Source organism: Coenobita brevimanus, chromosome 84 (genome assembly GCF_032717465.1).
Source record: "Coenobita brevimanus isolate Jiangsu-jjx chromosome 84, ASM3271746v2, whole genome shotgun sequence".
NCBI classification, from domain to species: domain Eukaryota; kingdom Metazoa; phylum Arthropoda; class Malacostraca; order Decapoda; family Coenobitidae; genus Coenobita; species Coenobita brevimanus.
In genome coordinates, this window is record NC_137037.1 from 42,782,691 (window position 1) to 42,807,545 (window position 24,855).

At 41.1% G+C, this 24,855-nt stretch overlaps 1 protein-coding gene and 1 long non-coding RNA gene across 4 annotated transcripts in view; one reads left to right on the top strand and one right to left on the bottom strand.

Annotated features, from left to right (window-relative positions):
* Positions 1-24,590, top strand: mRpL19 (mitochondrial ribosomal protein L19). Of its 3 annotated transcripts, none has more exons than XM_080280408.1 (8): positions 1-14; positions 9,106-9,205; positions 13,509-13,596; positions 14,313-14,437; positions 15,147-15,281; positions 20,836-21,023; positions 21,791-21,939; positions 23,943-24,590. In XM_080280408.1, exons 2-8 carry the CDS (start codon positions 9,145-9,147, stop codon positions 24,058-24,060), a joined length of 864 nt encoding a protein of 287 aa, XP_080136534.1. In that variant the 5' UTR covers positions 1-14; positions 9,106-9,144; the 3' UTR covers positions 24,061-24,590. The 3 variants fall into 3 exon arrangements, with proteins under 3 accessions (XP_080136534.1, XP_080136535.1, XP_080136533.1); XM_080280409.1 differs by having other exon boundaries at positions 2-43; XM_080280407.1 differs by lacking the exon at positions 1-14 and having other exon boundaries at positions 9,098-9,205.
* The window catches only part of LOC145410202 (uncharacterized), a 50,494-nt gene continuing 46,576 nt past the window's right edge, over positions 20,938-24,855 (bottom strand). Inside the window, exon 3 of the long non-coding RNA XR_013899221.1 lies at positions 20,938-21,000. This is a non-coding gene — a long non-coding RNA (uncharacterized LOC145410202). The remainder of the gene's footprint in view (positions 21,001-24,855) is intronic.

The window sequence follows — 24,855 nt, forward strand, 5'->3', positions numbered from 1 at the left end:
AAACAAACGTGCAGGTATTGTCTTACCGCCGCTTACATATTTTGTATATAAGAAATCTTTAGTATCTTAACTCTTGTCACTGTCATACTTCATTATGAACAGAAGGAGCCAATCTTCTACAAAGGTTTACATATATACCATCAACCCTTTCAGGACGAGGGAAATTTTCAATATATTGTTTCTAGCAGACGATTTTACTTTGCTGTTAGCTTTGGAGTGACCACGTCTTGAAAGGGCTATGGCTCGGGACAAGCCACGGAAACGCCCTATTCCTCAGTATTATTGTACTCCTGTCATGATATAATCTCGACATTTCATGGTATCAACTGTTCTTCCCAGGCACCCTTCCTACACTTAAGTTACTGGTATGCTTGTCACTATCATTAGTATTGTGACCTGGTAACTTACTGCCACAGTCTCTTCACTTAGGGTTATTCTTGGAAGTAAAGTTTTGGTTCTGGGGCATCATCAGAAGGGGCTTACCAATCACTGCCTGTTGTTTACACATTTCTCCTAATATAATTTTGAGGATATTTTAGCTGCAACAATGTTTTTCATTGTGAGAAGTTGATGAAAATACCCATACCTTAATGAGATGGCCTCCCAGAAAAATTGTTACCAGACTCTCCTGTTTGTGAGAAGGTGATTATACTACTCATATCTGACTGCTCCTACACCACACTATTATCTGCCACAGACATTGTATGTTAGATGATTTGTGTGTGTGTGTGTGTGTGTGTGTGTGTGTGTGTGTGTATATGTGTATGTGTGTCTGACTCTGGGCATAGGCTTCACAGCCTGCTCCCAAGGCCTAGAAGTCCTCCTACATACCATACACCTCTACATGTCACCACTTTGGACATCCACCAAACATAATGAATACATGGTTGGACTGTCTCATACAGGAGTGGTGTATTCGTATTTGCTGGGGTTATTTTTATGACATGTTGGCAGGTCTTCTGGCAGATCAGTAAAGTCTGATTTTATGAAATTCCGAATCTTAAACTCTTCCCTGCCCTAGCAGGGATTTGAACCTGGGTCCTGTAGGACTGCAGGCCACCTCCCTAAGAACTGAATCACCACCCAGGCCACCTCTGTACCGACTAAGCCACTGCCTCCCCACTGTATTACATGCTTTAAGCCTTATAAACAAGTGCATCACTGCACCAGAGATATTCATTTACTCTCCTCCAGTTTTTCCAACTTATTAAATGATGAATGAATGACGATTGTTTCAAGCAGCTGCAGGTATTAACCATTCTGAAAACCAGTACAACCTAACACATCCTAACCTAAACTAAGCTAAGCTATGCAAGTTAATCTAACCTGACCTAATCTAATATACCCTAACCTAACCTATCCTATCCTAACTACCTAATCCAACCTATAATATCACGAGGAAAGCATACAAAAAGGATTTGGTAATCGGTGATGTGCTCTTTTGTTTACAAATATGTAATGACAACAAAGATTCATTCATCAATAGTACCGTTCGGTGCAAAGGCTGCAGAAACAGAATGGTGTGACCTCAGGTATAGATATTATTGAAAACAATCTTCTCATAACTGAAAACCATTGCTGCCTCTACAAAGTACCAGTACAATACTCAAAATGATACTGGTGCAGTACTAGAGGAAACCTACGGAGGAAAACTGAGATGACTGATAAGTGCATTTTAGTGGTGCCTCTTATATGAGGTTACCTTCTGGCTCCTTAACTCACTATCCCTAGAAAGGGGGATGGTGGACTGTAGGAGTTTGCTGGGTTATGTGATAAACCTAGGATTACAACAGCTAATACAGTACTATGTATAGTATACTCTGTCTAGCTGCTGTACCTAACCTTGACAGCTGTCTATTTTTATCCTGTACCGGTACCAGAATGCTGAGATGCAGCAAGAGATTAACATTTGAAATGAAGTTAGTCATGAAAAAGTGCTACTGGAATGTTTTGAAAAGAATGTAGAAATGAAGTACTCTCTAGTTCTCTACAAGAAATGCTGTGTGGACAAACATTCACCATACAAAACCTAACCAGACCAAAACTCACCAAGCAAAAATTCACAGAATAAATGCCAATGAGGATGAAAACTCGCCAGAATGTTGCCCGAGCTTTCAGAGAATATGAAACTAAATGCTAGCATGAACTGAAACAAGACTGAAACTAACATGATCCGAACCTTATGAGCTAGTGACATAATATTGTCTAAAACTGTACTGGTGTGATACATTAGCTACCCAAGTTTCATGTATCAATAGCCATGGAGATTATGACAAACAACAAGGCATCCAAAAGCTGTTATCATGCATACATGTATGCCAGGAAAAAAAAAAAGGATTTGGTGGCATATATGAACAAATATGTGGACTGAACTTCCCCAGTCAAGCAACTGGTTGGTTATTTTCATCCATCGTTTGTGGTAGGTGGTGGTGACCATCATCCACTCACTTGATGTAGTGCTGCCTACTCCTTCCTTAGCCTTTATTATTCTTTTTCTGTGCCTGCCCTCCTCTCTTCCTATTTCTCCCATCTTTCCTGTCACTTCTTATTGCTTTTCTTTCCTTTACAGGTGGCTTTACATTGAGTGACAAGCCAAATGGTTCCCTGTAGGCCAAGAAACCATTTACAATGCTGGGTGGTAACCATATAACCAAACCATACGTGTTCCCTACATGTCAACAAGTGGATTGGTGGAGGGTTAGTGCCCCTCCCCGTAAAATAAATAACTCAAAGTCAAATGGCCACCCCTTGCGGGATTATGGCGTCTGGCGATAGATAGATAGTATAACACAGTTATTGACATTCAGGAAGGATGAAACCCTGGTCAACATGGGATACTGCATGCAGGAAGAGGCCAACCTCCATATGGGGGGGAGGGGGGAAGTAACCCTGCTCAACACAGGATATGGAAAGTATGAAGAGGCCAACCTCCATTTAGAAAAAAAAAAGAAACTATATGAACCTCCAGAAGTGTTTAAAGAACATTTACAAAGACCTAGTCACCGGCCAACTATCAAAAGAATTCCTCAGAGCTGTTGGACACTGTGTCCATTTCAAAACACCTCAGTATTAAAAGAATTTTGATCCTTTTTCATAATGTATTGATATATTTCACTGTAGCCCATATTTTACGAATACCATTTTCAGTGTTATGAGTTATGTTACAAATAAAGAACTTTTTTGCATCTTAAAAATATTTTACATGTGAATTGGTTAGATTTACAGTGAAATTTACTGTCTAACTATGCATTTGTTTCACAAAAACTGTAAATGGAAGTTAATTTGTTGAGTATTTATCTTCCTTTGTATTTAACACTTGAGTTTTTGTCTGCTGAGTTTTTAACCCACAACTGCAGGAAATACCAGTACAGTACAATGCAAAATGATGAAAGTCTTCACCAAGTTATAGCAAATAGTGCCACTTTTGTTGTGCCAACACTGATGTTGACTACAGAATAGGCTATTGGATTCTTCACATTCTTTTACTTGTATGTGCAGCATGTCTGTAACAGACAAAATATTTGTACAGTATCTGTATCTTTCAGTTATATTTATTAGCAAAGTCTGAGTGACAAGCCAAATGATTTCCTGTACACCAGGAAACCATTTACTACGCAGGGTGGTACCCATATAACCAAATTATGGCGCTTAATTTCCCACCATCAATAACTCAAGAGTTGCCATTGATCGCCAGCTAGTTCAATATGGATGTCAGGCTACTCACGCAGAGACCACAGAAATAGCATATCTGTACTGTTGTTTGCAGATGATACTGTGTTGTTGAGTGAAGACGAAGGGGAGCTGCAAGGCTTGGTGGATGAGTTTGAGAGAGTGTGTAAGAAACGGAACCTAAAGGTGAATGTAGAGAAGAGTAAAGTGATGGTCTTTGAGAGAGGTGAAGTTAGTGAATGTACAGCGAGGTTGGATGGGGAGGAATTGGAAAATGAGAGTACGTTTAAGTATTTGGGTAGTGTGATGAGTAAGGATGGAGGTTTGGAGGGTGAAGTGCTTGAAAGGGTACAGCAGGGAAGAAAGGTTGCTGGTTCCTTGAAAGCAGTGATAAGAAACAGGGAAGTGAGCATGGAAGTGAAAAAGTTACTACATGACAGTATTGTGATACCAACTCTAACGTACGAAAGTGAAGCTTGGACATTGTTGGAAGGACACAAGTCAAGAGTGAGAGCAGTGGAAATGAGTTATTTAAGAGGAGCCTGTGGAGTCACGTGGAGAGACAGGCTGACGAATGAGGATATAAAGGAGCGTTGTGGTGTGGATGTGGATGTGATAGGAAGCGTTATGAGGAACACACTGAGGTGGTTTGGCCATGTGGAGAGGATGGAGGGTGAAAGACTGACGAAGAGAGTGTATGTGAGTGAGGTGGAGGGGGGAAGAGGGAGGGGGAGGCCGAGGAAGAGATGGAGGGATGGGGTGGAGAGGTATATGAGAGAGGGGGGTGTGAGTTGGGAGCAGGGCAGTGAAATGGCGGGGGACAGGGCGACTTGGAGGCGATTTGTTTGTGGCCACCCCAAACGGGATTGAGGCGTCTGGCAATAGATAGATAGATAGATAGATCTTTAAAAATCTTTCCCGTGATATTTAATGATATACCGTACTTAAGTTCTTCATGATATTATTCTTTAGTAGTTATACTAATTTCCTAGATATGCTTTAATGCAGTAAATGCAGGAAAACTTTACTCTAGAAGTTGTGAAAGCAAACCGGGTGTGACTGCATTCATCACATATTTACAAGTCTCTAGGTGCACATTTTGTTGCAATCCATATAATTTAACTTTCTAAAAGAACAATGCTTCATCTCCAAAATGCTGAAGAAAATTTGCAAGGCTTTTCATATGAAAATTGTACAATGTTTAAAGCCGAAATCGTGCAGAGACGAGACCGCCGGCTGAAATCCGACGATGCCGAGGGCTCCAAAATACCGTACAAAAAGTCAAAACAACATGCCAGTGGTGTACCTTGAACAGGGTATTCCTCTAGACTTCAGGAAATACTTCCGTCTAGGCACTGTCCATATTTCTCTGCAATGATTTGCCATGATCTTTGTACAGTAGGTCCAGCGGGGCAGTAGACACACGTGAGTTTGTTATTGTTTATAATCCTAACGTACGATCTTCAGACGTGTCGTGCTAATATTTCTTAATGAAGAATCGTTACATGTTTCTCATATCACTGTTTACTTTTGTTTTGATTGACAAATACATGAAATGGATGTAAAATAAAGCTTATCGATATTTAGGGAAGGAAAGAATAATAACCGTCCCCAAACCGAGATGGTAGACTCAGCCCACCATTTCTTTATTTTCTTTGACTATAATACAGCCTCTCTTCCTTGTAGCAGTGACTAAGATAATGTTGTTATAATTTCTCCCTTTTAGTGACACGGAGAGCACATAAAATGAACGGAGTTTAGTAGACCGACTTTGATGTCAAAAATTAAATAATCTGGTGAAGTGTGGCAGTTTTTCCTTGGTTACTGACATCGGGAATTAAAGCATCCAATCAGACTGAGCCTGTGTAGGTTTATATCCATGTGGTGGTTGGGATTCATTGCTCACATAATGCCACTCAGGGATGAGCGAGGCTGGTCACTCTCTTCTTAAATGTCAGGACCAACTTGCCTAGCCCCGGACTCCTACGTTCGTCATGGGGTGGCATAGGATTGGATAATGGATGGATGGACAGTACAGGTACCTAAATTATGCCTGGTATATACTGCAGTACCTACAGAAGTGCTGGGGCCTCAACCTCCTTCTTCTTCTTCTTCGTCTTTTTATATATATATATATATATATATATATATATATATATATATACAGTATATATATATATAAAGCTGTGGCATAAGTGGTGCTTGGAATATTCTCTACTTCCAGTTACAGTACATTTTTAACAACAAAATTCTTTCAATGAGCCAATGGCCAGGTGATTTATCAGTGATCTGTGGGTAAGTAGAGCTGGATATGAGGCCTACATTGCTGCCATACACTCCTGATCAGATGAGTTTATGCCTCTGAGGATGGGAAGACACTCCTATAGTAAATAAAATAATCCGACAGGAGCACAGGCAAAATATAGTAAGTCCTTGTTCTTTGGTGCCAGCTTTATGTCCTTTCTTGGGGGGTAAGGGAGTATCCCCACGCATCGGGGTATGCCACATGGAGCAGTGTGGAGGACATCAGGGTACGCCATATGGCGCACTTGATTTACCGCCATTGTTTTATGTTGAAAGTATTGCCCTAGGCCTCTATGGTTATTAGTGCATATGACTGCACTTCACCCCACAATCTGAGCTGCTCTCTAACCCCGTTAAGCCATACAGTACCTGTTCTTGCCCAGCTGCTGTGCAATATGGAGCTCCGTGCATGGACCTCCAGATTCCACCCATGCACTTCCACTCCATGGAAGGTGGTGGATCCGCACCAACTACTCTCTGACAGTGGAATTCAGCAGGCTCTATTTGAGAAGAGTGATGGTGGTGGAAAAACAGGCAGCGGTTACAATGAAATGCTGCAGGATGTAAGCTATGTGCCAGGCAACACTGACTTTTATTTGAGCAGCGATAGTGAGGGTGTTTACTCACAGCATGCGCCTCACCACCCAGACTTCCACCACCCACACACCTACCCTACTCCTCATCAGACTCTGTGGATGTGGAGCAGGAACAGCAACCTAGTAAGAAAGCCACAAGAAAAAGGAAACCTGCAAGGGTTGCTACACCAAGCGTACGAAGGGGTGGATCTGAACCACATGTTGGCAGGCTGGACGTCTTCGCATGGTTGTCTAATAGTTTCAGCCCTGATGTGCCTGCCTTCAACAAGGATCATTCTGAGGTGCAGCCTAGATTTCCTTGCAATGAATGTTCATCTCCACATGAGTTTTTTGTGGCTTTCTTCGACAATGAAGCTATGGACTTTCTATGTGAGGAAAAAATTCCTTCCAGCAGTACTGCTTGCAGAAGGGAACTAGCAAAAAGCAGTCTCCAAAAATGAAAGAATGGGTTCCAGTGTTTGCTCCTGAATTGTACGTGCTTTTTGGACTGATGATGATGATGGTCCATGTAAAAAAAAAAACACGTCATACAAGAATACTGGCTGACAGAAGACATAACAACTAGAGCTACATTCAGAAAGTTCATGCCTCGTGACAGATTCCTGAATATCCTTAACTATCTGCACTTTGTTGATAACAACAACAGGGACCCAACAGACAGGCTGTGAAAGATAAGGACAGCATTCACCCTGCTGAAGGACCCTTCCAAAAAATGATGATCAACGAGTCTCTTGTCTTGTTCTGAGGGCGGCTCTCCTTCAGGCAGTCCCTTCAAGAGACACCGCTTTGGAATCAAGATATATATATGTGTTGTGTGACTGTGAAACAGGGTATGTGCTGGACATGGTGATATATAGTGGTTCAGATGTGGATATCCCCAAGCACACCACACACGACTTCTCAAGCAGTGTTGTCACAGTGCTGCTTGACAAGCATCACGGGGAGACCACATCCTTTACACAGACAATTATTATACATTGCCAGCTCTGTCAAAGTACCTCCTGGAGCACAACACTGATTCGTGTGGTACTGTGAGAAGTAACAGGAGAGGATTGGCCTGATTTCCCTTTAACATCAAGAGGTGACGTCGTCCTGAAATGGTCGGGGAAAATGCTGGTTATCAGGTGGCATGACAAGCGTCAAACAATCATGCTCACCACTGTTCATGAGGGGAAAATGGTGGACATTGGCAAAAGGGACCCTCAAACTGGTGAGCCGGTGACGAAGCCAGATGCTGTAGTGGACTATAATGTGAAAATGCGACGTGGATAAGTGTGATATGCAGGCTGGCAGCATGGAATACATCAGACAGTGTATGAAGTGGTATAAGAAGGCCTTCCTGCACCTGCTGGATGTCACTATCCTGAATGCATTCAACTTGTACCTGACAGTGACAGAAAAGAAGACATCCTTGCTGCTATTCTCCAAGGACATAATTCACAAAATCTTGGAGCAACATGGCCATGTCCAGCCTGCAGTACAACCAAAGTGCCACGCTATCGACCTGCCTGACAGGCTTGAGCAGTGGGACTACCTATCTAAGCACAGGCTGGAGTACATGCCCTCTACATCTGAGACCAAAAAGAAGGGCCGGAAGAGGTGCTATGTGTGCATGAACACAAAGAGAAAGGAGGGTAAAAGGAGGGAGACATCTACCCACTGCTTGAAGTGTGGTGTGGCTCTCTTTCCTCCTTGTTACTCTGACTTCCACACAATGAAAAAATTCTAGTGGAAGCATTGTTCTGGTACTGTAAATAATGTAAATATAAATATTATATCTAAGACTTAGTGAAATAAATGAAACAGTGATATAAGTGAATTTGTTTAAAGAAGATTAGTGAAATAAGTAATTTAGAAATTAGTGAAACATTTATATTGCCTGTAATTTTGCAAATAATGTATGAAGCTATTACTATGTGAAATACAGTATGTGAGTATGTAATAAGCTTAGTAGTAAAATAACTTATTTTGTAAACAGTGAAAAGTTTCAGTGATGAGAGATGTGTTGTAGTGCACTTTTGACTTTGGAAGGCAGTGCCCCACCCTCCCTCACTCACACACACACTGCCTGTGGCTGCCCAGTGTGCAACAGACCTCTTGCTCAAGCCTGTTTTCATGACCTTATTTCACACCGGCACTACAGCCACACTATACAATATGACAGATGAAGCTCATTCTGGTCTCATCTGAAAGCTGAAGGTTAGAAATTTATAATGTTCCCCCCCCCCCCCAAACATTAAGAATTAAGGAGTTATCAATTTCTGAACTTAGACTAAAAATCGTGATACATGCCTGCGTGCCGGGTATGGCAGCGAAGTCTTTGGTTGAAGTGTAGGGGTTAAGTGAATACCGATAGTAAACTGTTGCAGGATTGCCTAGTAAAGATACACTGCTACTTATAATGCTGATTTACCACTTTGGCCTAATTTACAGTTGCAGCTGCAAGAAGAAAGTAAGTGATATTCTGGCACATCCTCAACAGAAATTTATGCCTTATATATTGTACTCTACTGTATTTAATACATCTCACTTCCAGACAGATTTGATATAGAGTGGCACCAGTTGTTTCATCACCATGGTTGGTGTTACAAAGATTCTCCGTTGTCAGTTTACACATTTCTTCAGGAAAAATCCAGGTACTGTATGTGGCTACTACATTTTTTTTTTTTTTTCCCCCCCACTTAACAGTATTTATTTAAAGTTTTGACACTATTTATGGTTCTCACACCCAGGCTGCATGACATCTAAAACAGTAAACTAATTTCATTTATGGATGTTGCTTTACATTTTTTTTTCTCCACTTCCAGAAGTATGGCTGGGGTAATTGTTTACAAACATAGTGCAGTTTTATCCTCATTTAAAGTTGTTGCATTTAAGGCTGCTTCATTATTAGCTTGCTTATGAATTTTACACTTAGCTTTTTTATTTTTTTTTATTTTTTTTTTTTATTTTTTTTTTAGCTACAACTGATTTAAAGTCAGAAATGGGTAATTTTTGTGCTTTTGAATTGTGAATCAAAAGCATTTGTTAGCACATCTCTCAGGTGCTTTTATGGAATGTACCAGTGATAATGCATTTTTCAAGTATACTGTACCAGGTCATTGTGTTATTAAATTGCTTATTGTTATTTTTGTACTACTGTAATACTCTCTATCTATCTAAGGCGTGGCCACAAGCAAATCGCCTCTGTGTCATCTGGTCCACCACCAATTCACTGCCCTGCTCCCAGTTCACACTCCCCTCTCACATGCCTCTCTACTCCATCCCTCCATCTCAACCTTGGCCTTCCTCTCACTCACATACACTCTCCTCATTAGTCTCTCGCTTTCCATCCTCTCCACATGGCCAAACCACCTCAGTGTACTTCTCCTAATGCTAACTATCACATCCACATCCACATCCACACCATAATGCTCCTTCACCTCCTCATTTGTCAGTCTGTCTGTCCATGTAACTTCATGTGCTCCTTTCACATAACTCATTTCTACTTCTCTCACTCTTGACTTATGTCCTTCCAACAAGGTCCAAGCTTCACTTCCATCCGTTAGAGTTGGTATCACAACACTGTCATGCAGCAACTTCACTTCCATGCTCACTTTCCTGTTTCTTATCACTACTTTCAAAGAACCAGCAACCCTTCTTCCGTGTTGTACCCTTTCAAGCACTTCACCCTCCAAACTTCCATCCTTACTTGTCACACTACCAAAGTACTTAAATGTACTTACATTTTCCATTTCTTCATTATCCAACATCACTGTACATCCAGTGACTTCACTTCTCTCGAAGACCATAATTTTACTCTTCCCTACATCCACCTTTAGATTCTGTTTCTTACACACTTTTCCAAACTCATTCACCAAGCCCTGCAGTTCCCCTTTGTCTTCACTTACCAATACAGTATCATCTGCAAACAACAGTAAAGGAAGTTTCCAAACATTGCCCTTTCTAGTTAAGGCTGCTCCAACATCCACTGCCCTACCTTGTATCTCTTTTATCACCCTATCAATATACAGATTGAACAGCCACACAGACACATCCCTGTTCCAGTCCAACATTCAAATAGAAAATTTTGCTCAATTCATTATTCACATGCACTGCAACCTTTGCCCCTCATACATACTCTTCATGGTATTCAACAACTTCTCATTTACTCCATAAATTCTTAAAATTTTCCACATTCCTTGTCTATCCACCATGTCATACGCTTTCTCCAAATCCATGAGGACGACATACAACTTCTTTCCCTCCTCTGGAAACTTTTCCACTAAAGATCTAAGAATGAATATCTGATTTACACAACCTCTTCCCATCCTAACACCTCTCAGTTCTTCTCCAACAAATTCCTCAGTTCTTTCCCTAACTCTGTCAATAAGTATCTTACCATATACTTTTCCTATTACACTAAAATGACAAATACCCCTATGATTACCACACACTTCTTTTTCCGCTTTTCCTTTGAAAAGGGAAAAATTATACTAACTTCCAATCATCTGGGACTCTACCTTCCTCCCAGGCCAATCTGCACATTTTCCATAACCATTCTACTACTCTCTCTCCCCAATATTTCAGCATTTCAACACACACTCCATCAGTGCTTGGGGCTTTCCCCATTTTGACTTTCTTAATTGCATCCACTACATCCATCCCACTGATTTCTTCCTCTCTTCTCACCTCCCTTCTTCTCCCAGCCATTTATACTCCCATCACTTTCTATGTTTAACAGTTCCTGAAGTGTTCTCTTCATCTGCTCACTTTTTCTCCCTTCGCCTCTAGCAATCTATCTTTTTTATCTTTCACTCTCCAACCAGCTACTTTATGTCTGACTCTCTTTACCTTTTTCCAGAATATTTTCATATATTCCCTCCACTTTACACTCAAATTCCTTCCAAATTCCTCAAACACGCTCTTCTTACTCTCTTACTAATCTTTAACTTCCTCCATGCCCCTGCTTCCCACCCACTCACTATATGCTTTCTTCTTTTGTACCACAGCTTGTCTCACCTCTTCATTCCACCATGCTGTTCCTTCCACCCCCTTTTGTCTTCCCTTCACCCTACACACCATGTCACATGCTCCAGAGATTTCTTCTGTGAATATCTTGCACACACATTCCATGTCCTCCATCTGCTCCAAATCATATTTACCCAATCGCTTCTCCACTTCTCTCTTATATTCTGCCATTTTTCCATCATCTTGCAACTTTTCTACTCTCCTTGTATGGACTACTTCCTCCTGTCCTTCCCTCCTTCTATTCCTCCATTGCATTTGAACCTTGACTTTCACCATCACTACGTGGTGGTCAGAAAGTCCACTCTCCCAACCTTTGTATGCTCTTGCATCCATTACACATCTTCTCATTCTGTCATCCAGACATATAATCATTCATTGCCCTCCATTTGTTCAGTTCACCACCCACCCTTCTCATCACTCACTATGTATACCTTGGATCATTTTGTGTCTAAAGAGGGTATTGGCAATCACCAACACCCTCCCCACACAAATGTCCACCAGAGCACTGCCATTCTCATCCACTTCTGCAGGCAAACCCCACTCACCAACTATTCCATCCACCTTTGCACTCTCTACTCTTCCATTCATATCTCCAATCAAAAACACTCTCTCATTCCTTTCAAACTTTTCCATGCATGCTTCCACATTTGCACAGAACGCTTCTCTCACTCTACTTGCATGCTCTTGTGTTGGCGCATACACACACACACACACACACACACACACACACACACACACACAACCGCACACATTTGTATTCCCACTTTCAATCTTACCCACACATTCCTTGAGCCAACTGAACCATACTCTCTTATATTGCTTGCACACAACAATACACACTTCTTTTGCCCTCTCATTCTCACCTACTCCCACACATATACCCCATCCATACTCACGTTCTTACCTCTCCATTTAGCCTTAGTTATTCCATATATGTCTTCTTTTGCACCCAAGCACCTGGACAATCTCTCTCTTTCACGTCATCATTTGTACCCCTTATATTTCATCTCACAATCCGTACTATGTCCTTTGTTCAGTCCTTAATCGTCACCTGTTGGTCAGTCCTGGTACGAGGCTTCTTGTTTGTATTTTTAGTTAGTTGTTTTCTGGGGAGGGGCACTAACCCTCTGCCAATCCACTTCTGTCACATATGGAACACATGTTGGTTGGTTATAAGGTTACCACCCTGCATTGTAAATGATTTCCTGGTTTAATACAATGCATAACAATATGGTCCAGTATGTGGTGCACAATACTGGTATGTCTGTTCTCCAACTTGTGACCCAGTGTTTTACTTTGGCCCAAAATTATAAATATATCACCATTTCTCTTATTACAAAAAGGACAAGAACCAAGAACAGGACAGCAAAGTACAGTACAGAAGAAGCCATCAGTTGTGCTATTTATCCACTGATGTCAGTCGACCTTCCCCCTCCCCCCCCAAGTACAGCATAGTGTACAGTATACTGTATATATGAGAGGCTAGATTCGTGTTTTAAATTTCAGTAGCTTTCTTCGTTTGGAAAGAAAGGATTCAGACTAGGTGAGAAAGCGAAACGTAACAGTTGAGGACCTTGGGAGTTGACAGTGGTTGCTGGTCGAATGAAGTTAGTAGAGAGAAGCATATGACAGTCAATAGGCATGGCTTCAGTATTATCTGGCAGGAGTATGTAAAGCGAATCTATAAAGTAAAGCTATATGCCGATGGTTTGGCTTTTGAGATGAAGCCAAGATTCTGGGGACTTGAATGTTTTGCAAATTATTGTATGGTTCATTTCACTGGGCATGCTATTGATAATTCTCCCACTTTTCTACCTTCGCTTCCCTTACGTCTGGATTCAAGGGTTGAATTTATAATGGTGATATACAGTACTATTTACTGCTTCTTTATATTTCTTTCCTCCTGCTTATGCATTATTTGTGACTCAGCACAGAGAGTGACTGGGCGAATTCCAGCATACATCCCAGAACAGACTCCAGACTCCCCTTCACATCATCCACTACCTCATCATTTCAGGTACCGTAGGGTAATTATATCCTTTTTGTTATGTCCACAGTAAATCATGAAACAATTGCCAATCAAAGTTCTCTTACTCCTTCTAATGACAGTTTATCATTTTTGTCTAATTTACATTATCAGTTGTTTGAAAGTCACAGTATGTTGGTGCACATCACTGACTAATGATGAGAACTTACCTGTACAGTCAAGGACAAAAGTTTGCCCATTATTACATTGCCTCTGCTTCACATTTAGGGCATGTCTGTCACTTTTTTCCCTGATGCAATATATAACAGAATCTGTTATGGGCAAAGATATATATACCAAGCCTCTCTCAGTTTAGGAATGATATCTAGTAATGAAAGTGCAATGCAGAACAAGTGAAATGTTATGCAGACATTACATCCTGACTGTCCAGTACCAACAGCAAGGCACTGAAGTGGATGAATTTCTTGGGTTATTGTTCAAAATTCATGGCTAATCAGACAATTTTACTCAGCTTACCAGACTTTTTGAAATGTTCATCCCTGCAATCCTGTGATGCATTCTTTATTTGTGCTATCTTCAGACAATTCAGTTTAGTTGGGACTTTCCAAACTAGACGGTTTACAGCCTACATCAACCCCTTTATATTATAAGTCAGTCCTAAGCTAAAAAAATATTATCTGGAGGTAGTAAGACTAAATTATTAATGTCACCAGAGTGAAGGAGTTTAACTTACCTTCCTCCCCCAGAACTGTGTATCCAGAGTTCCTACCAGACCCACGGCCAGAATGGAGGAATCAGCTGCGAGAGAAACTGGAGCGGAAGGACATGCTGACCCGACGCTCCGTCATGGAAATACCAGAATTTTACGTTGGTGAGCACTGTAGTGTTATGTGGATATACTGGAAAGTGTTTTGAGAAGTACCTTTGAGATGGTTTGGTCATGTGGAGAAAATGGGGAATGAGACCCATATTAGGAGAGTGCATATGACTGAGGGGGACAGGTGGATGAGATCAAGGTTGAGGTTGAGGGATGGGGTGAAAAGGAACAGTATACATATGATGGTGGTGTGAGCTGGAGGGAAAGCAGCCTGATGGGTGACTCAAAGGTATGTTTGGCCACCCTCTCAGAGAATAAGACATCATGCTACATTGTATATAACTAGATAGATTCAACACCCCAAGCTTCTATGGCTCAACTAAATCAAATTTGTTTGGCATTAGCTGAAACAGAACACACTGCATCACTAGAACTGTCCTGACCATAAGAGTGGCCTATTTCACTGAGTATGGTGTTGATTGGTCTCTCTCTGTTTTACTTTCTTTTTCCTTTTCCTTGTTTTCTGGATCCCACCTCACCTCATCCTGAAGTGGGAAAAAGGACATGATAATTTTTTCAATCCAAGGATGCATTTTTTACATTGTTCTTACTCCCTCCAGATGATTTTAGGCTGGGAGAGTGCCTCTTTAGTGAAGGGATTAATGAAGTCTCTCCCAACTAAATAAAATCATCTGAGGATTGGAAGAATAAAAAATTAAAAATTCCAGACTGAAACCTATAACAGTTACTCTCTTGCTCTAAGGTTCCATCATGGCTGTGACAGTGGGTGACCCTAATGCCTCGGACAAAACCAATCGTTTTGTGGGGATCTGCATTAAGCGAGGTGGAACTGGACTGCGAGCCTGGTTCATCCTTAGAAATGTCATTGACCATCAGGGTAAGGGTGGATATGCTGACTATATCTACATCAACAAAGTTTGTGGACTTGTAATCTGAAGCGTATCAATAAAGGAAAATACAAAATAAATACAGTACTATATGTGCAGATTGGTTGGCTTGTGAGGTGGAGCTAGGATTCCAGGGTGGGGGTTACAATGATATATAGTACGTAAGAGTGGGTGTCCAGCCAATATCACATCCTCTTTCCTTGATTCCTCCCATCTTATGAGGAAAAAAAAAAGATCCGGATTATGAATGAATGTAAATCTAATCAGATCAACACAGTTCTGTGAACTTGTCAAAGTCAGTATCATCAGATATACAAAGTTTTGTGGCCTTTTTTTTTTATCATCATCACCATCATTCCAAACTTAATAAAAAAAAGACAGAGTTAGGTAAGATTCATAAATAAACAGAGAGCACAGTTTTTGTCAGCATAAAAATAAGACAAATCTCAAATGGCATGCCCAGTGAAATGGACCACACAAATAATTCAACTTTAATCCCTTTAATCTCAGGATTCGTTAAGTTTCTTCAGCCTAAATGAAATTATTTGATTCAGCTACAATGAAGTGTTAATGAAGACTGTATCTAATCATCTCCAGTTTGAAAAGTCTCTCTTAAGCTAAATATAACTGAAGTTAACCCCTAAAGACTGCAATTTTCCCACCCTGTCTGGCCCCAGAACTGCATTTAGGGTCCAATTTTTCAGCTTTCACCAAGGTAAATTTTGGTCTCATAGATTTCAAAGAGCTTGATTTTATGCACCAGAAAATGTATATTTTACTCTCATAACTATGTCTAATGGTTGCCGCAGTATCGACCATCAAAGAACGTTAAAAATAGAAATTTTTACCCCTCGTGCGTAGTTAGGGTTTATTGCTCACATAATGCCACTCAGGGATGAGTGAGGCTAGTCACTCTCATCTTAAATGTCAGGATCAACTTGCCTAGCCCCGGGCTCCTACCTCCTCATGGGGCAACATAGGACTGGATGAGGGATGGATGGAATGGATGGATGGATGGTTACCCCTCACATACAGAGAGAGAGAAAAAAGTAAATTTTGGTCTCACAGATTTGAAGATCTTGATTTTACACATCAGAAAATGTATATTTCACTCTCTTATGTCTATTGGTTACCACACAATTGACCGACAAATTTTTTTTTTTAATCACTCCTCACTATAGGCGAGAATGGGACGTCACTGAGGTGGGGGGAGTGTGGGGGGCATCAGAAAGGAAGGAAAGGGAGGGAATATGCCTGCCACACAGGCAATAAGGTCTAGAGGGAGTAAGAGGGGTGATTTGGGTGGGAGGAGACATTGAAGACACAGCCCAATGGAGCAGAGGGAGATGGAGAAATGGTGGGGGGAGAGGGAGGACCAGTTAGGTCAGACACCACCAGATATTGTACTTTCCATTGGCTATGCTCCATATACGTCATCAAAGAGGCAGGGATATTTCATGTCAGTTTTTGGAAGCTTGTGTACAATTGATGATGATAGGACTATGTACCAAGGCCCCAACACATCAACAGATGATCATAGGGCTTTAGAGGTTAAGAGTTACTGCAGTTAAGAGGTTAACTGTGCAAGTCATGTCCTGCAATAATAGTTTGTGAGAAGGTAATAATACACCTTATTATCGAGATTTTAGTTTATCCAAAACTACGATCAGCCATAATACTCAGTTTTTTTTCACTTGACAGAACTAGACCATTCCCAAACAAGAATACCATACTAAGACTGTATGGAATTTACTGAACTTCAGTGATGTGGTAGGAATGAGTCTACTTAGTTACTAGTCAGACTGACTCTCCAATCTGACTCTACCTGACCATTAACTTCAGTACAATTACATCACATACATTTATTTTTGCTACTATAACATTGTTTTATTTAGATTTTTTTATAAAAAGGGTCAGCCAATAACCTTTGTAACCCCTTTACTACTAGGGGGGGGGGTGTCAAACTAAATAAAACTGTCTGATACAGTAGTAGCATAATTGAACTACTGTATAAAAAGATGTCATAGTTGTTGTTGTTGTTATTGTATAACTCCAATATGTCTGGCTGAGCAGACCCATCAACTGTGGGTAAGCAACTGCCCCTGCAGGGCCATCCCATGCAGTGAACTTATGTTCTCTTGCGGTACACCATACCTCGCCACGGCAAAGCAGGAAAGAGTGTAGGTTTGTTTCCCAGATGGATGCCACATTTGCCCAGTTAACAAGGGTGCCATAGTAAGCTGTACATTACCCCGTTATCTGGTTATATGATTACCACCTGGCACTGTAATGACTTCTCAGGTCACAGGAAATCATTAGGTTTGTCACTCTATGTAGAGTCACATTAAGTGGAAAGAAGAGTAATAAAAAGTGACAAGAAGGCTGGGAAAAACAGGAAAGGAGGAGGGCAGACACTGAAAAAGAAGACTAAAGATGAAGGCAGAAGTAAGTAGCACTACATCAAGTGAGTGAGTGATGGTCATCACCACCTACCCCTAAATGTCACAGTAATGAAGGGATTATCATAAATTACACATTACCATGACTACAATGTTGGGCTAAGATTTAATTCACTGGAGGTATAACTCTGGCACAATAGATTTACAGTATGTTTTTGTGCACATGCAAGCTGACCATCATCATCATAGTAATCATCATCATCAACCAGACCTCCTTTCCCACCATAGGCCAAGGGAAGGAGTGGCAACATCCAGACAGCCCAAATTTGCCCAATCCGATGGGCCATGCTTCCATTCGCTCACCATTCAAGCCCCTGGAATCCTGGCTGTATCTATTATGCCAAAAACATTCAGCACATTCTGTAGCTTCACATAAACGTATCCAATAGTGTCAATCCAGAGCTGTCACATTAAAAATGCGTGCCAAATTCCTGATCATGCACTTCTTCTCTCAACACTCATCCAGCCAGCCCGATCTCTTGTCAGTCCCCTAGCTTCACCGACTTCCAAACCACTCTTCCTCACACACTTTTCCACCATACTCCTCCACCTTCTCATTGGGCTACCTCGCCTCCTCCCTCCTTCAAATTCACTCGGCTATACCTTTTTCACAACTGTACTGTTATCCATTCTCTCCACATGACCATTATCTCAGTATACTCTCTGTTTCTGGTGTCCACAGACTTCCTCACTCCACATCTTTCAAAAATCACACAATTTTGTATCCTATCCACTCTCTGTACTCAACATACATTCCTCAGCAGTCCCATCTCCACAGATCTCACTGCTGACTTCTCATTTTCATGCCACATCTTAGTCTCACATCCATAGGTTAAAGTTGGCACTAACACTCCGTCAAGTAAGCCTCGTGCAGCTGCAACACTCAAGCCTGTTTCTTATCAAGGCCTTCATTGCACCAGCTACTTTCCTTCCTTGTGTACTCTACTTTTCACTTCTTTTGCACATTTTCCTCTCTTTTGTATCACTGTAACCAGGTATTTGAACTCTCTCACCAATTCCAGTCTCTCTCCATTCATTGCAACATCACACTGGGAGTCACCTTTTCTCTCAATAACCATTACTTACTCTTTTCTACATTTACTCTCAAGGCACAGCACTCACAGACATCAGCAAAATTCTGCACTAGTCTACCAAGTTCTTGTCCGGTATTTGCAAGTACAGTACAGTAGTACCGCATCATCAGCATACAACAAATCTGAGGTATTCCATCCATCACCATTCATTACCAATGCCATCCCCCTCTCCATTACTCATGTTTTTACTTCTTTCATCACCCCATCCATATATATATTGAACAACCACGGGGATATCACACAACCTTGTCGCACGCCTACACCAATCATGAACCGTTCAGTCAGAAGCCCATTTTCCCTTACACGTGCCCCACTACCATCATAAAAACTCTTGACTGCATCTAGCAGCTTACCAACTACACCGTCAATTCACAAAACTTTCCACAATCCTTCTCTGCCTACTTTGTCCTATGCTTTTTCCAGATCCACAAATGCCACAAACAGCTTATAGCCCTTCTCACAAGCCTTCTCCACTATCTGTCTCAATGCAAATATTTGATCCACACATCCTCTGCCACTCCTAAAGTCACCCTGTTCATTACTCACCAGGACTTATGATATCTCTCTTACTTTCTCTGTAATATTCTTTCGTATACCTCTCATACCACACTCAATAAACTTATGCCATGATAATTCTTGCACTCACTTCACTCACTTTTATTTTTGTACAGGGGTACTATTACAGCCTTTTTCCACTCTGCTGGCACAGTTTCACTCATCCATGCCTTCTTACATATCTCCAACAAGCACTTCATTCCGCTCTCTCCACTACACTTAATTATCTCTGCATACACCTCATCAACCCCAGCTGCCTTCCCATTTTTCAGCCGTTTCACAGCATTCTTCACCTGTGCGAGTGTCACGTTTCCTATCACTGCATTCCTTCTCTGCACACCCCAGAAACCAATCATGTTTAGTTGTTTACAGCAGCTCTGCTCTCTCTATTCCTATTCATCAGGCTTTCAAAATATTCTTTCCATTTGGCCCTTACTTCATCTCTATTGATTAATAATCTACCACTTACCTCCTTCACACTTTCACATTTCTTTCTGTTGTCACTTCTACATTTCTACACCTCTTTCCAGAATAACTTCCTATTTTCAGAGCAATCTGCATACATTTTTCTTCTTAGATCATCATATACCTCCTTCTTTTTCCTCTTCACTAGTCTCTTAATGTGCTTCTTGCTCTCAATATATTCAGTTCTTATTTCAATTGAACGCCTATCCTCTAACCACTCTAGCCACTTCTTCCTCTTTTCCTCCATTGTTCTCTTAACCTCTTCATCCCATCACGCCATACCTTTCTTCTTTGTTGTTACTCTTGCCACACCACACACCGTTTTAGCATTTCTAACTAAGCAATCCCTTTATGCATTCCACAGGCTGTCCAGATCCATTTAATTCCGATTTGCTGATTCTAACTCTTCCCCTACTTCTCCTGTATTCATCTGCCATTTCTTTGATCCTCAGCTTCTCGACTTTCAGTCTTTCTCCCTGACTGCTCCTCTCCTGGTCCACTTCACTCCTCTCACCTTGATCTTGCATACCACAATCATATGATCTGACAGACCTTCACATCGTCCTCTCATGGCTCTCGTATGATAGTAGTAGTGGTTGTAGTAGTAGTAGTAGTAATAATAATAATAATAATAATAATAATAATAATAATAATAATCCATCCATCCATCATCCAATCCTACACTGCCCCATGAGGAGCGTGGGAGCCTGGGGCTAGGCAGTTGGTCCCGGCATTTAAGATGAGAGTGACCAGCCTCACTCATCCCTGAGTGGCATTACATGAGCAATCAACCCCAACCACCCCTTGGATATAAACCTTCACTGGCTCAATCCGACTGGAGCGCAATAATGATGATGATAATAATAATAATAAAATAATGCTTACCTTGTGACATATTGAAGATTTATTGTAATAATGATGATAAAGAGAATACTATTACTACTACTAATAATGCTTAACTTTCCTTGCAGGGCTGGAGATCCTTTATGAGATGTACTCTCCACTGCTACATAGTATTGAGGTGCTGCGTCTAGAGAAGCGATTGGACGATGAACTGTTGTACCTCCGTGATGCCCTCCCAGAGTATTCCACCTTCCCTCTTGACATGGAACCAGAGGTTCTACCCGAGGGTTCACCTGTACCAGTTAATGACATCAAGGTTAGACACACTGTACTACAGCAATCACAAAATGACAATCACAGTGTCAAATTATTCAAGTACAGGTATAATACTGTCTCGCGTGTGAGAGAAAACACAGGAATGAGCCTAGGTTCTGCAAGTATTAAAAAAAATAATAATAAAAATAACCCACAGATGATTAGAAGTTATGATGATAAAACATATCTGATTTTCCGTATCATTGCTCACTATGCACTGTAATATGGCATAAAGACTGATTATTAACAATTATTGGTCGTCCATAAATGATTGCTGGAGATTAGAGGTTTGCTTACACCTTCACACTGAGTTTTAACTGCTCCAGTAGTGTGCAGTGACTTATAATTTTATTCTTGCTATTTCCAGAAGCTGTAATTCAGCTTATGACAGCCTCCTAATAGAAAAGCACTTAATGAAGGCTATAATTAACCATCTCCAGTTTGAAATATATCTTCAGTCGAACAAAACCATCTACGGGTGGCAAGAATAAAATGAAAAATACATCATTGGACTGACGGGATTAATAAAAAAAGAATGAAGTTTTGAAAAGTAATCAGACTGAAGGAGGTAGCAAGAATAAGACTAAGTCACCAGACTGATGGGGATAACAAAAATAAGATTTTAAGTCATCAGCCTGAAGGGGTTAATAAGTAGCAAGAACAAAAACTGAAAGAACATCAGATCGAAGGAGTTAATAATGTAGCAAATAAAAAATAAAACCTACATTATTAGACTGGAGGAGTTACGAACATGGCCATCACTCTCAGGTAAAGCTGAAGCCCCGGCCATGGCATGAGCGGTGGGAGAGGAAGAACCTACAAGGCGTGCAGGACCTTGGGCTCCCAGAAAAATTCTACAAGAAGGCCAAACTCCATGAGAAGCCATGGGAGAAGTATGACCTCATGAAGGAATACAGGTGTGTGTGTGACTGCAGGGGCCAACACACAGGCTGCTCATCCATCACTACCACTATTACATCTACCATTAGTACAACAAATACCATTATTACAGTACTATTGCTACAAATACCATCACTACTGCTACTAGCATTACCCTACCATCATTACCACTACCACAACTACCAGTACTTCCACTGTTACCATTAGTTCTACTACCACAATTCCCATCAGTACCTTTACTACTCCTGTGTAATGCATTCCATGCACTTTACATGGTGTCAGTGGTGCATATGGGGTGAATAGGTCACACTTGAGTTTACCACAGAAGAGGGAAAAGAGTATATGGAAACTGTGTAAGCACAGGGCTGACCATACTTGTTCAATAATCATTTTCATTTGGACAGAGTGAAACCATTAAGTGCAGTATAAATACTTGGATTATTACAGCTTTATAAATAAGCTTTCTACCATCATTCACTCCACTAGATGTAGTGCCACCTACTTCTTCCTTCATTTTTATCATTTTTTCCTGACTGCCTTCCTCTCTTCCAATTTCTATCATCCTTCCCATCACTTCTTATTACTCTTCTACAGAATGACAAGCCTAATGATTGTATGTAATCCAGGAAACCTATTACAATGTTGGGTGGTAACCATATAACAAAATAACAGGTTGATGAGGTTCCTGTTATGGTGCCCATGTGAACTGGATGAAGACACAAATGCAGCATCCACCCAGGAACCAAACCTCCATGCTGTCTGCCACAAAAGAATGTTGATTCACTACACGGGCTGGTTCTGCTGTGGTGGCTGCTTGTCTGCTATTGATGGGTCAGCTCAGCCAGTCAGAAATGGGTACTCAACAAAAACCTTGAAATTATTAGGCTATGGTAATCCAGCCTCATGCTTCCCAACACCTCACAATGAGTAGTATAAGACTGGCTGTTGCCAAGTTTCCTATACAATATTATAATGATACAAAGAAATATTTGTACAGCAGTTGTAACTCCATGCTCATCTGAATGTAAGCCCAGTGAAGTGCAGGCTGAAGTTACTCTCTTCCTGCAGCTCAACATCCTCCTTTCAGGTAATATGGACAGAGTTGAGAGATGTTTGTATAACCAAACAGCAGATCTGCTTGGTTATATCAGTGCCACCACATGAAGGCATCCCTCTCCTTCACCTCATCTTTCTCTCTCTTCTATCTGTACTGCAGTGGTCACTGCCCTCTGAACTGTCTGCTTGCATCCCTCCATCTCTAAGACAGGCGCATAGCACCCATCTAGCAACAAACTCTCATTCCTTTTCTGTCCAACTCCCTAATGCGAGAGTTAACCGTTACTCCCAGTCCTTCATGTATGCAACAGGTCAACTCTAGAACTGTCTCCCTCTGTCTGTATTTCCTACTTCCTGTGATCTCCAGTCTTTCAAACGTAGTGTGTCCAGGCATTTCAAAATGAACTGATCTTGAATTTGTCTCTCTCTCTCTCTCTCCCTCTCTCTCTCTCTCTTTTTTTTTTTTTGAAGGAACAGTTCGTAGGCTCCTGGCCTTTGGTTCCTTATTCCTTGCATTAAAAAAAAAAAAAAAAAAAAAAAAAAAAAAAAAAAAACTATTGCTACAATATAATGACATATTAACTGGATGATTAAGTGATATGTTCTGAATATGTAAAAGACTAAAAGATTATTCTGGACAAGTGAAAAAGAATATAATACTGTATAGTACAACCCATGAATTTCATGAAACTTAACAAGGCACCTAAAGGGAAAGGGGCTATGGGACCAGAAGTTCGTCCCTTAGTTTATGTTGGATTTAGAGGTGGGATAATTGATGATATTTCATTGGACACAAAATTTTAGTTTTATTTCTGTGTCTTTTTCTTTCTTTGGTTTTGGATCCTGCTTCACCACATATTTTAACATCCAGTGATGATGCAGTTTCTTTGTATCTGTAATCTGCTTCACTCCACTTTTTAGGAGGGATTTAAAGATGATCATATTGAAGATGAAATATTTGCAGGGCAACTATCCCAGAGGAGGAGCAGGCAGACATCTTCCAAGAGATTTCACCATACTACCAACAAATGGAAGCAGCACGGAGGCGAAGCAAACGGCGCCACACACAGGCCACACGGTAACATCAGCGCCACCCCACCTCTGTATCTTTTCTACCATTAGACAGTTTTATGCAGAATCATCCTCACCACAAAGAAACAAAAAGGGAACTACTTCCCAACACTACACAGAATGCAGTACCAGCATCTCTCGCCTCCACCTAGCACTACTCTTCACAGACATAAACAGACACTCTCCTCTTCATGCACCCCCACCAGACATTCATCCCACAAAAACTGTCCTTCCCATAGAGATACAAGTACACCTAGCTAGACTTCTGTGGCCATCACTCTTCCCTGTTTCAGTATCAACACAAAATGCAGCTCACAAATAATCCACTGTGCCCTCTCAATAATGCAGTCCCACACACCACAACTCATTTACTCATCTCATGCACCTCACTCACAACACAGACAGTCCTCCAATATTCATCATCTAATTCTGTGTTGCCCCATGAGCAGCGTAGAAGCCAGGGGCTAGGCAAGTTGGTCCTGGTATTTAAGATGAGAGTGACCAGCCTCACTCATCCCTGAGTGGCATTACGTGAGCAATAAACCCCAACCACCACTTGGATATACACCAGCACCAGCTCAATCCAACTGGAGTGTCTTAATTACACAGTCCTTCAATATCTCTATCTATCTATCCATATACCTAGGCTGCTTCCCCCAAAGGAAGGGAGGTAGCCAAGACAGGATGACACACTCCCAATTAACTCATCCACACACACACACACACACACACACACACACACACACACACACACACACACACACACACACACACACACACACACATTCCTTTGCATCTTAGCCCCA

What these genes read in the sequence shown, in the direction of transcription:
- mRpL19 (XM_080280408.1), top strand. Translation starts at nt 9,145, where the DNA reads ATGGTTGGTGTTACAAAGATTCTCCGTTGTCAGTTTACACATTTCTTC. An exon ending in AATACCAGAATTTTACGTTG is followed by an intron (nt 14,438 to 15,146) that starts GTGAGCACTGTA and finishes TCTTGCTCTAAG; the next exon opens with GTTCCATCATGGCTGTGACA. An exon ending in AAATGTCATTGACCATCAGG is followed by an intron (nt 15,282 to 20,835) that starts GTAAGGGTGGAT and finishes CTTTCCTTGCAG; the next exon opens with GGCTGGAGATCCTTTATGAG.